General features: G+C 45.7%; 1 protein-coding gene across 5 annotated transcripts in view; it reads right to left on the bottom strand.

Annotated features, from left to right (window-relative positions):
* LOC140429315 (uncharacterized) overlaps window positions 1-13,115 on the bottom strand; it is a 198,901-nt gene that overhangs the window by 45,668 nt on the left and 140,118 nt on the right. For all 5 annotated transcript variants that reach the window (XM_072516152.1, XM_072516150.1, XM_072516149.1 and 2 more), the window contains 2 exons: window positions 9,572-9,638; window positions 2,311-2,503 (listed from right to left, as the gene is read on the bottom strand). In XM_072516152.1, coding sequence (XP_072372253.1) covers window positions 2,311-2,503; window positions 9,572-9,638 — 260 coding nt within the window. The remainder of the gene's footprint in view (window positions 1-2,310; window positions 2,504-9,571; window positions 9,639-13,115) is intronic.

The following is a 13,115-nucleotide window of genomic DNA, read 5'->3' on the forward strand; positions in this document are numbered from 1 at the left end:
CACTCCCTCAGGGAGACCCAGGATTCGCAGATTCTTTCTCCTCGACCTGTTCTCCAGGTCTTCGAGTCTTCCCGCCCACCTCTTGTGTAGCGCCTCGTTCTGCTCCACTCACCGCCAGGCCCACGAGCTCGTCCTCGTTCTGACTGACTCTTTTCTGTACCTCCTGGATCTTAGCTTCGTGGACCTCCTGGGTGATCCCGAGTCCTTCAATTGCCGAAAGCATAGGCGCCAACATCTCCTTGCGCATCTCCTCGCACTGCTCCTCGAAGCAGCGCTTGATGAACTCCTGCAGCTCCCCTTTGTCCCTGGCCTCCGCCATTTTGTTTTCTTTCCCTCGCTTCTCCCGTTGCTCCAGTGCCGCTCCTTTGGCCGTTACACTTCTGGTCCGTTTAAAATGTCTATGGAAACTCCTGAAAAAGGTCTGAGTCAGTTCCAGACAGGAGCTGACAAATGCGCGACCTACCCCTCCATGGCCGCCACCGGAAGCCTCGTCCCTGCTTCTTCAATGGCCTTGGTAGATCTTTTCACAGTTGTTCCCTCTGCTGCTAGAATTCACCTTTGATAGAGTCAAGTCAGATTGCAGCTTTATGCTTGCCCTTCCCCCGCCTGCATGCTGGAAGAGGCTTTTGTCTAAACCTGCAGCCAAAGCCAAATCTTTTACTGTTTCTGCCGGGTCTGGTAGCCAAAAGACATAACATTCCTGGGGGACTCTGTCAGGGGAATGCTGCAGTCTTCTTGCCACACCGGGAAATGTCAAACAAATGCCGTGGGGGCCCTGTAAAAGAGCCCAAAAGTCCGTTCCAAGCGGGAGCTACCGAATATGCGACCTAGCTCTGCATAGCCGCACCCGGAAGCGAACTGGGGTAAGTTATCCACTTCTCTTACCAAATATGTCCACTTTAATGGGTATGCAGATTTAGAATCAGAGGTATTTACTATGCCTATTAAATCCGAAAATGGTGGAAATACTCATCTGGTCTGGCAGCATGTGTGGGGAGAGAAGCAGTGTTAATATTTCAGGTCATTTACTTTCCATCAGAATTCATGTCAACTACCTGAAATGTTAATTCCACTTCTCTCCACCGACGCTGTCAGACCTGCTGAGCATGTAAAACATTTGTTGTGTTTATTTCAGATTTGTAACATCCACAGCATTTTGTTTTAATATCACAGTGCAGATGAAAACCATTTGAATTCACTCTACCTGTACGAGTTATTTAATAAAGCCACCCAAAGCTAATCCCATTACCCTATATTCTTCCCTTAGCACTACATAGATAAATTTCTTCAATGATTCTGTATTCAACTGGAAGCAGGTTGTCACTGCCCGATCTCACTTCACATAGGATACCAACAGCCTAGAGGGAGAAGCAGCTATCATCCCAGTCTCAGCTGAAACACAGAAAATAGGTGGAGTAGGCCATTTGGCCCTTCCAGCCTGCACCACCATTCAATATGATCATGGCTGATCATGCAAATTCAGTATCCCACTCCCGCTTTCTCTCCATACCCCTTGATCCCTTTAGACGCAAGGGCCACGTCCAGCGCCCTCTTGAATATATCCAACAAACTGGCCCAAACAACTTTCTGAGAATTTCACAAGTTCACAACTCTGTGAGAGAAGAAGTTCTTCCTCATCTCAGTCCTGAATGGCTTACCCCTTATTTTTAGGCTGTGACCCTAGTTCTGGACATCCCCAATATGGGAACATTCTTCCTGCATCTAGCCTGTCCAGTCCCATCAGGATTTTATATGCTTCCATGAAATTCCGTCTCATTCTTCTAAACTCTAGTGAGTACAAGCCCAGTCAATTCAGTCTTTCTTCAAATGTCAGTCCTGCCATCCCGGGACTTAGTCTGGTGAACCTTCGCTGGACTCCCTCAATAGCAAGAATGTCCTTCCTCAAACTAGGAGAACAAAACTGCAATTAAGATATATAACGTTCACTTTAAGTTGCGCGATTGAAAAAAACCTGTAACCTGTAATATTAATTATGACACAAGAGTGAGATTAAACAATGAAACAAAATAAAGGTAGTTATTTTTCCAGTCACTAACCTCGGAGTGTATTTGTGTATACATCCAGGCCATTGAGGAAGAGTTGAGCAGAGGACAGGTACTTCCATAGTGGAAGGGTGATTAATCCAACTCTCAGCCACTGTCCATAAGTATCTACTGATTGTATTTACCAGAAATATTCCACATTTTATGATATTTTTAGGTATTGCATTTAAATAATGTCAATGTAACTTTAAACTCAATTCTACTGCAAATTCAAATTACATCTCAATCCTGAAAATACTGGACTTGCCTCACAGACTCAGTAACTTCAACATTTTCCGTTGACAAGGGCAGAACTGGTTCAGCAACCGTCAAGTTGTCTTCTGAAACAGGGAAGAAGGAAGTGGAGGATGCATTGTAATCCGTTAAGGAGAAGGCTGGGATCTCAACTAGGGTTAATACGAATGTCTCTTCGTTCGAGCTTTCCAATGCTTCTGTATACTCTAAAACAAAAGTAACAACATGACCTCAGAGAATTTAACTTCAAAGCGCAAAACAACAGAAGCCATTAGTGATCTGGAATTGGCTATAGTTTTTGAAAAGGGTGACAAGACATATCGCTGGTATAGTGAAGTACAATCACATAGTTACATACCTATCAACTAGCCAGATGTGACCCACAGAGAGAATAATAAAATCTCACTATTTGCCATCCTGATTCACTTAAGAACCACATCACCAAGATATTTGTCTGAAAGTACACACTGTCTTGAGAACTTAATACGAGACAATCCTCTACCTATTTGCACAAATTATGCATCCAAAGACACTTCATACTTTTTCCTGTTTCGATTGTTATTGACCATTTTAAATATTAAACACACAATGTCCAGGGATAAGCTTGGAACAATTACTGGGCCAAAAATTGAAAATACAACAACATTTCCGCAGCTTAGTAATTAAACACTTAATAACTGATATATCATGAATTCAACTTCTTCACAAATTCTGGTTCAGTAATTGCTTCAAACCAGTACTCTAACAATGTGATCAGCATATGCTACCTAAAACATATATGGGTAAAATTAATAGACAGAAAATCATGGAATCCAAATTCCAAGTTTGTGTGCCCGCTAAGAGAAGCTCTAAACCTGAAGCATGGTTTTCTAAAATTAACCCTATTCTGCAAAAAAGTGTAGAAGGAAAACAAAAATAGATTACAAGTTAATTATGGACATGGAATGCCATTTAATTTATCCATTCAGAATAACCCTAATGTCTCCTCATTGTAACATCAAGTTGATTCATAAATGATAGGCGCAGCACAGTAGCACAAGTGGATAGCACTGTGGCTTCACAGCGCCAGGGTCCCAGGTTCGATTCCCTGCTGGGTCACGGTCTGTGCGGAGTCTGCACGTTCTCCCCGTGTCTGCGTGGGTTTCCTCCGGGTGCTCCGGTTTCCTCTCTCAGTCCAAAGACGTGCAGGTTAGGTGGATTGCCCATGATAAATTGCCCTTAGTGACCAAAATAGGTTAGGAGGGGTTATTGGGTTACGGGGATGGGGTGGAAGTGAGGGCTTAAGTGGGTCGGTGCAGACACGATGGGCCGAATGGCCTCCTTCTGCACTGTATGTTCGATGTTCTATGTTCTAACAACTTCCTGATAATAATCCTAAGTTTGACTGGTTTGAATCTGTTCTCTTGCGCTACAACTGGCACATTAATTGAGGTAACATTAATCCAAATCCAGAGTGGTCTCCAGGACTAGTTTTAATTATCTATGTGGATCAGCCTGAACTTTGCACGTCACCCAAGAGATCAATTACATGGTTATAATGTGCAGTGGGGTGCAAGTATACGTACTCCATGTGTATTATCATCGGAAAGGCATCACAATTATATGACACAGGCTGGATGGGCCAGTATTTCTTGTCCTGTTGTATGCGTATAAAATTGTAGATTTATCTTTGCCATACCCTTAGCTTGTATGATCAAAGCTAAGAGAGAAAGCTTAGTCATCTTTCCACATGATTCACAACCTTAACAATAGTGGTCACTGTGAGGCCAGCAAAAGAGATCTCCCCTGCAACACTTGACTCATGGGATCTTTTACATCCACCAAGAGATGAATTAAGACCTCAGTCATAGAATCATAGAGGTTTACAGCATGGAAACAGGCCCTTTGGCCCAACCAGTCCATGCTGCCCAGTTTTTACCATTAAGCTAGTCCCAGTTGCCCGCACTTGGCCCATAACCCTCTATACCCATCTTACCCATGTAACTATCTAAATGCTTTTTAAAAGACACAATTGTACCCGCCTCTGCTACTACCTCTGGCAGCCCATTCCAGACACTCACTACCCTCTGAGTGAAGAAATTGCCCCTCTGGGCCCTTCTGAATCTCTCCCGTCTCACCTTAAACCTATGCCCTCTAGTTTTAGACTCCCCTACCTTTGGGAAAAGATGTTGACTATCTACCTTATCTATGCCCCTCATTATTTTATAGACCTCTATAAGATCACCCCTAAGCCTCCTACGCTCCAGGGAAAAAAGTCCCAGTCTATCCAGCCTCTCCTTATAACTCAAACCATCAAGTCCCGGCAACATCCTAGTAAATCTTTTCTGCACTCTTTCTAGTTTAATAATATCCTTTCTATAATAGGGTGACCAGAACTGCACACAGTATCCCAAGTGTGGCCGTACCAATGTCTTGTACAACTTCAACAAGACGTCCCAACTCCTGTATTCAATGTTCTGACCAATGAAACCAAGCATGCCGAATGCCTTCTTCACCACCCTGTCCACCTGCGACTCCACCTTCAAGGAGCTATGAACCTGTACTCCTAGATCTCTTTGTTCTATAACTCTCCCCAACGCCATACCATTAACTGAGTAGGTCCTGGCCTGATTCGATCTGCCAAAATGCATCACCTCACATTTATCTAAATTAAACTCCATCTGCCATTCGTCGGCCCACTGGCCTAATTGATCAAGATCCCGTTGCAATCCTAGATAACCTTCTTCACTATCCACTGTGCCACCAATCTTGGTGTCATCTGCAAACTTACTAACCATGCCTCCTAAATTCTCATCCAAATCATTAATATAAATCACAAATAACAGTGGACCCAGCACCGATCCCTGAGGCACACCACTGGTCACAGGCCTCCAGTTTGAAAAACAACCCTCTACAACCACCCTCTGCCTTCTGTCGCCCAGCCAATTTTGAATCCAATTGGCAACCTCACCCTGGATCCCGTGAGCTTTAACCTTCTGCAACAACCTACCATGCGGTACCTTGTCAAAGGCTTTGCTAAAGTCCATGTAGACAACGTCTACTGCACTGCCCTCATCTACCTTCTTGGTCACTCCCTCAAAAAACTCAATCAAATTTGTGAGACATGATTTTCCACGCACAAAGCCATGCTGACTGCCCCGAATCAGTCCTTGCCTCTCTAAATGCTTGCAGATCCTGTCTCTCAGAATACCTTCTAGCAACTTACCTACTACAGACGTTAGGCTCACCGGTCTGTAGTTCCCAGGCTTTTCCCTGCTGCCCTTCTTAAACAAGGGCACAACATTCGCCACTCTCCAATCTTCAGGCACCTCACCTGTGGCTGCCGATGATTCAAATATCTCTGTTAGGGGACCCGCAATTTCCTCCCTAGCCTCCCACAACACCCTGGGATACATTTCATCAGGTCCCGGGGATTTATCTACCTTGATGCGCTTTAAGACTTCCAGCACCTCCTCCTCTGTAATATGCACACTTCTCAAGACATCACTATTTATTTCCCTTAGTTTCCTAACATCCATGCCTTTCTCCACCGTGAATACCGATGAGAAATATTCATTCAGGATCTCACCCAACTCTTGTGGCTCTGCACATAGATGTCCTTGTTGATCCTTAAGAGGCCCTACTCTGTCCCTAGTTACTCTTTTCCCCTTTATGTATCTGTAGAATCTCTTTGGATTCTCCCTTGCATTATTTGCCAAAGCAATTTTATGTCCCCTTTTTGCCCTCCTGATTTCCCTCTTAACTCTATTTCGACAATCTCTATACTCTTCAAGGGATCCACTTGATCCCAGTTGCTTATGTACGTCATATGCCTCCTTCTTCTTTTTGACCAGAGTCTCAATATCTCGAGTCATCCAGGGTTCCCTACTTCTACCAGCCTTGCCCTTCCCTCTAAAGGGAATGTGCTTACCCTGCACCCTGGTTAACACATTTTTAAAAGCCTCCCATTTACCAGCCGTCCCTTTGCCTGCTAATAGTCTCCCCAATCTACCTCTGCAAGTTCCTGTCTGATACCATCAAAATTGGCCTTGCCCCAATTAAGAATTTTAACTCTTGGGCCAGACCTATCATTCTCCATAGCTATCTTAAAACTAATGGAATTATGGTCACTTGTCCCAAAGTGATCCCTCACTAGCACTTCTGTCACTTGCCCTTCCTTATTTCCCAAGACGAGGTCAAGTTTTGCCCCCTCTCTAGTCGGTCCATCCACATACTGAATGAGAAATTCCTCCTGAATACACTCAACAAATTTCCCTCCATCCAAGCCCCTAATGCTATGGCTGTCCCAGTCAATGTTGGGAAAGTTAAAGTCCCCTACTACTACCACCCTATTATTCTTGCAGCTATCTGTAATCTCCTTACATATTTGCTCCTCAATTTCCCGCTGACTATTTGGGGGCCTGTAGTACAGTCCTACCAAGGTGATCTCTCCCTTCTTATTTTTCAGTTCCACCCATATAGACTCAGTGGGCGAACCCTCGGATATATCCCCTCTAAGTACTGCCGCGATGTTCTCCCTAATCAAAAACGCCACTCCCCCTCCTCTCTTACCTCCTGTGCTATCCTTTCTATAGCATCTGTACCCCGGAACATTGAGCTGCCAGTCCTGCCCCTCCCTTAGCCATGTTTCAGTCATAGCTATAATATCCCAGTCCCATGTGCCCGTCCATGCCCTGAGTTCATCCGCTTTGCCCGTCAGGCCCCTTGCATTGAAATAAATGCAGTTTAATGTAGACCTTCCTTGCTCTCTGCCCTGCTTTCTCTGGTCATGCTTTACACACTCTCCCTTCCTGCCTTTTGTTTCTGTCCCCACTGACTTCCTACATCGGTTCCCATCCCCCTGGCACATTAGTTTAAACCCTCCCCAACTGCACTAGCAAACACCCCCCCGAGAACATTGGTTCCGGTCCCACCCAGATGCAGACCGTCCGATTTGTACAGGTCCCACCTCCCCCAGAACCGGTCCCAATGTCCCAGGAATTTGAAACCCTCCCTCTTGCACCATCTCTCAAGCCACGTATTCATCCTAGCTATCCTGTCATTCCTACTCTGACTATCACGTGGCACTGGTAGCAATCCTGAGATTACTACCTTTGAGGTCCTACTTTTTAGTTTAACTCCTAACTCCCTAAATTCAGCTTGTAGGACCTCATCCCGTTTTTTACCTATATCGTTGGTGCCTATATGCACCACGACAGCTGGCTGTTCACCCTCCCCCTCCAGAATGCCCAGCAGCCGCTCCGAGACATCCTTGACCCTTGCACCAGGGAGGCAACATACCAACTGGATTCTCGTTTGCGTCCGCAGAAACGCCTGTCTATTCCCCTTACAATTGAATCCCCTATCACTATAGCTCTGCCACTCTTTTTCCCGCCCTTCTGTGCAGCAGAGCCAGCCACGGTGCCATGAACCTGGCTGCTGCCACCTTCCCCTGGTGAGCCATCTCCCCCAACAGTTTCCAAAACGGTAAATCTGTTTTGGAGGGAGATGACCGCAGGGGATCCCTGCACTGCCTTCCTACTCTTCCTCTGTCTGTTGGTCACCCTTTCCCTATCTGCCTCAGTAATTTTAATCTGCGGTGTGACCAACTCACTGAATGTGCTATCCACAACTTCCTCAGCATCGCGGATGCTCCAAAGTGAGTCCATCCGCAGCTCCAGAGCCGTCAAGCGGTCTAACAGGAGCTGCAGTTGGACACACTTCTTGCAGATGAAGGAGTCAGGAAAACTGAACCTCCGGCATTGCACTCCTTCGCTACTTTTGAAGATTTGAAAGATAACTATACAGAGGTAGCGGAGTACCCAATTATTTTCTTTTCCAATTAGGGGGCAATTAAGCGTGGCCAATTGATCTACCTTGTACATCTTTGGGTTGGGGGCAGGGAAGAGAGAGAGAGAGAGAGACCATGCAGACATGGTGAGAATGTGCAAACTCCACACGGATAGTGATCTGGGGCCACTGTGCCACCATGCCGCCAATACAGAGGTAGCTTTAGCTTAATTTATATGTTCAAATCTCGAGTGGAGCCTGAATGGACGATTGATTCTGAGATGACAAAAAGCTTACAACTCAACCTCCAACACAAGCATCCAAAAATATTAACTAATATATATTTTATTACATCAAACACATAATCCACACCAAATAATCAGATACGGCTGCAATGTTCAGAGCTCCAATGTCATTCCCTAATGATGGGTATGGTAGCATAATGATCATATCATTGAACCAGTAATCTAGAATTTGAGAGTCCAAATCTCACATGACAGCTTGGGAATTTGAATTCAGTTTATTTTTTAAATCTGGAAAAGAAGTTACCATCAGTAAAATTGACCATTAAGTTGGCAATGTGTCAAAGTCATAACTATTTCAAATTGGGAGGGAACCCGTAATCCTTACCTGGTCTGGCCTATAGGTGACTCCAGTGCCAAACCAACGTAGGTGACTTTTAACTTCCTTCTGAAGTAGTCCAGCAGCCCAACCAGTAGTTAACAAACATGGAATGCAGTATTTTGAGACTTTCTTAGGAAAACTAGGGTTAGGCAATAAATGTCAGCTTTGTCAATGACCTCTACATCGTATAATGGTTTATTTTTGAAGAAAATTGCTTGTAACTCACTCTCAATTAATTACACAGATCACATTTAGGGTCAAATATGTCCACATTAACCCTGACCAACTTTTACAGATGAACCATAGAAAGCATCCTATCTGGCTGCATCAAAGCCTGGTATGGCAACTGCTCGCCCCAGGACCGCAAGAAACTTCAGAGAGTCGTGAACACCGCCCAGTCCATCACACAAACCTGCCTCCCATCCATTGACTTCATCTACACCTCCCGCTGCCTGGGGAAAGCGGGCAGCATAATCAAAGACCCCTCCCAACCGGCTTACTCACTCTTCCAACTTCTTCCATCGGGCAGGAGATACAGAAGTCTGAGAACACGCACGAACAGACTCAAAAACAGCTTCTTCCCCGCTGTTACCAGACTCCTAAACGACCCTCTTATGGACTGACCTCAGTAACACTACACCCTGTATGCTTCATCCGATGCCGGTGCTTATGTAGTTACATTGTATACCTTGTGTCGCCCTATTATGTGTTTTCTTTTATTCCCTTTTCTTCCCATGTACTTAATGATCTGTTGAGCTGCTCGCTGAAAAATACTTTTCACTGTATCTCGGTACACGTGACAATAAACAAATCCAATCCAATCCAAATATTAAACTGTGTAGGGTGGGAATGGGAAATCAATTTTTAAAAACATTACTTACCTAGGTTTTCTTCAGATGTGTTCAATATCTCCTGGTGTTCTACATTTTGAGTTTCTATAATACCAATCTGTACAAATCAGATTTTAAAGTGAGTTGGTGACAAAACAAACATTCCACTTTTGTACCTTTGCATGGTATGCGTTAAATACAGGTAACAAAACACATTTTTACAACCCAACTAAGGGGTGCCTGGAAAACTGGATTATCTAAGCACTATCCTGTTATTATTTCTCAGCAGAAACATTTACAATGAGGATTAGAATCTCCATCAGTTCAGCACAAGCTTACTGAGTCTGCATTGAAGTGTTGGCGCTGTCACATTGCAGATTCCACTCCACTGGGAACTAGGGGTGGGATTCTCCCGCAATCGGCGGGATGGCCTGGCGCCAAGAATGGCGCAAACCACTCCGGCGTCGGGCCACCCAGAAGTTGCGGAATCCTCCGCACTTCCAGGGGCGAGGCCGGCGCCGGAGGGGTTGGCGCCAAGCCAACTGGCGGCAAAGGGCAGAACCGCCGGCGAGTTCTGGCGCAAGCCCCCCCCCCCGGATTCTCTGACCCAGCGGGGGGGTCGGAGAATCCCGCCCCAGATGTCCAATCCAAAGTATTTTGCCAACTTCAAGCAGATGATTTTGATCTTCACACAGGTCACCAATCTACAGTCTCACATCCAAATGCTGGGCTTAAACTTGATTGTTCAAAGGACTGAGTTTGCTATTAGTTTTTAAAAAGCTACTCCCTCCTCAATCTTTGTTTTTTTAAAATATATTTTATTCAAATTTTTTTTCGGCCAAACAAAACAGTACAAAAATGTTTCCCTTTTTACAACAATAAAACAATATAAATAATAGTGACCGTTTTTTAACAAATAAATAAATAATATATAAACTAAATGGCAACTGCCATAACAAAATATTAACTCTCCCAAATAATAAAGTCAAACAAGCCAATATACATATCCAAGTAAAGATAGCCATACAAAAACACCCCTGAGGACCCACCCGAGCCCTCCAGCAAGTGGTGAGAGAACCACAAAGGAAAATCCTAATTGGTCTCATCCTCTCCAATCTACTTGTCGCCGATGCATCTGTCCATGATGGTATGTAAGAGTGGCCGCTGTTCCTCAGTTCCTATGGAGGTGGGCCCATTTCTATGCTGCAGACACCTTCCATTATATTTTTGCATTACTTATTCTTTCACAGGATGTGGGCATCACTGTCTACGCCAACATTTGTTGCCCATCCCGAATTGCCCTTGAGAAGGTGGTGTAGACCAGCCTTCTTGAATTGGTATAGATAAACCCACAGTGCTGTTAGGAAGGAAGTTCGAGGATTTTGACCCAGTTACAGTTAAGAAACAGTGATAAAGTACAAAATATGCAATTATAATGCAACCACACAAATATATTCAGTCACACCATCATTTCTGTAACAATATGTGTATTGTAAGGAATACAAAGGGTTAACAATAAGATAATAATTACAGGAGGTGGAGGGAAGCGGGGCAGGTCAAGGTGAGGGATTTATATTTGGAGGAAGGGTTCGCCAGTCTGGAGGAGCTAAGGGAGAGGGTAGAGCTGCTGAGGGGTAGTGAGTTCAGGTATCTACAGGTTAGGGGCTTTGCACAAATGGTCTGGAAGGGGTTCCCTACATTGCTGGAGCGACTGCTGCTTCCAGATGTGGAAGGGGAGGGAAGAATTGGGGATATATATAAGTGGTTGGGGGAGCAGGGAGGCAAGCCGGTGGTGAAGATCAAGGAGAAATGGGAAGCGGAGTTGGGAATGGAGATCAATTCAGGGGTATGGAGTGAGGCACTGCGAAGGGTAAACGGGACCTCCTCTTGTGCAAGGATGAGCCTGATACAGTTTAAGGTGGTGCACAGGCTGCATATGACTCGGGTGAGAATGAGTGGGTTCTTTCAGGGGGTAGCAGATGAGTGTGAGACGTGTGGGCAGGGGCCAGCGAATCACGCTGGGGTTGCAAAAAATTGGGAAGATTCTGGGCAGGAGTGTTTGTGGTCTTAGCCAGGATAGTGGAGGAGGAGGTGAACCTGGACCCTTTGGTGGCGATAGTTGGGGTTTTGGAGAAGCCAGAGCTCATGGAGTACTTGATACAAGTTTGTAATAAAATGCGTTTTAAAAAAAAGATAATAATACTTCTCACCACCAGACGGAGACAAGGAGCAATCGTATAACTGCCATGTGACTCCTGGGATTCTGGGAGAGGGTTGTAAGGCGCGAGATAGATTACGTGCATAGCATAGAGTTCTGTTGTAAGAGATATTGTATAGTTTATTTTATAACTTAGTCCTTGTTGACTGGTTAGAATCTTTAATTTAATAGTGTAAATAAATATAGGGGAAGACCAGACTGGATTTGTTAAGGGCAGGCAACTTAATGCCAATGTGCGGATGCTTTTAAATATTGTTATGATGCCCTCAGAAAGAGAGGAAGCAGAGGTTGTGGCAGCGATGGATGCAGAGAAAGCTTTCGTTCGGGTGGAGTGGGAGTACCTGTGGCAGGCGCTAAGTAGGTTTGGGTTTGGTGAGGAATTTATCAGTGGGTGCGATTGCTGTACCAGGCGCCTGTGGCAAGCGTGCGTACGAACCGACTTAGGTCGGGGTATTTTAAATTGCACCGGGGGACGAGGCAAGGGCGTCCCCTCTCCCTGTTATTATTTGCTCTAGCCACTGAGCCGCTGGCCATGGCGTTGAGAGCTTCAACGAACTGGCAGGGGCTGGGCACTGGGTCTCGCTCTACGCGGATGATCTCCTCCTGTATATTTCGGACCCATTGGAGGGGATGGGGAGGTCATGCGGATCTTGAGGGAATTTGGCAGTTTTTCGGGGTATAAACTGAGCATGGGGATGAGCGAGTTGTTTGTGATCCAGGCTAAAGGGCAGGAGTAGAGACTGAGTGAGCTGCTGCTGAGGAGGGTAGAGAAGAGCTTTCGCTACCTGGGAATACAGGTGGCTCGGAAGTGGGATTCGTTGCATAAGCTTAATTTGACCCAGCTGGTGGAACAAATGGAAGGGGACTTTAAAAGATGGGACATGCTCCCGCTGTCACTGGCGGGGAGGGTACAGACAGTGAAAATGACGGTCCTCCCCAGATTTCTATTTGTATTGCAATGCCTTCCCATCTTCATCCCCAAGGACTTTTTCAAGCGGGTAAGATCATCTCGGGATTTGTGTGGGCGAACAAGACTCCGCGAGTGAAGTGAGCGCAGCTGGAACGCAGTCGGGGGGAGGGTGGGCTGGCATTGACAAACTTTTGCAACTACTACTGGACGGCCAACATAGCCATGATTAGGAAGTGGATACTGGGGGAGGGGGCGGCATGGGAGCGGTTGGAGGCAGCATCATGTAAAGGCACCAGTTTGGGAGCGCTGGTAACGGCTCCTCTGCCGTTCCCGCCGGCCCGCTACTCCACAGGTCCGGTGGTGGTGGCGGCAGTGAAGATCTGGGGGCAGTGGAGGAGACACAAGAGGGTGGAAGGCGCGTCGGTCTGGACCCCGATATGTAATAACCACAGTTTTCTACCGGGCAG

This window comes from Scyliorhinus torazame, chromosome 9, assembly GCF_047496885.1.
Source record: "Scyliorhinus torazame isolate Kashiwa2021f chromosome 9, sScyTor2.1, whole genome shotgun sequence".
NCBI classification, from domain to species: domain Eukaryota; kingdom Metazoa; phylum Chordata; class Chondrichthyes; order Carcharhiniformes; family Scyliorhinidae; genus Scyliorhinus; species Scyliorhinus torazame.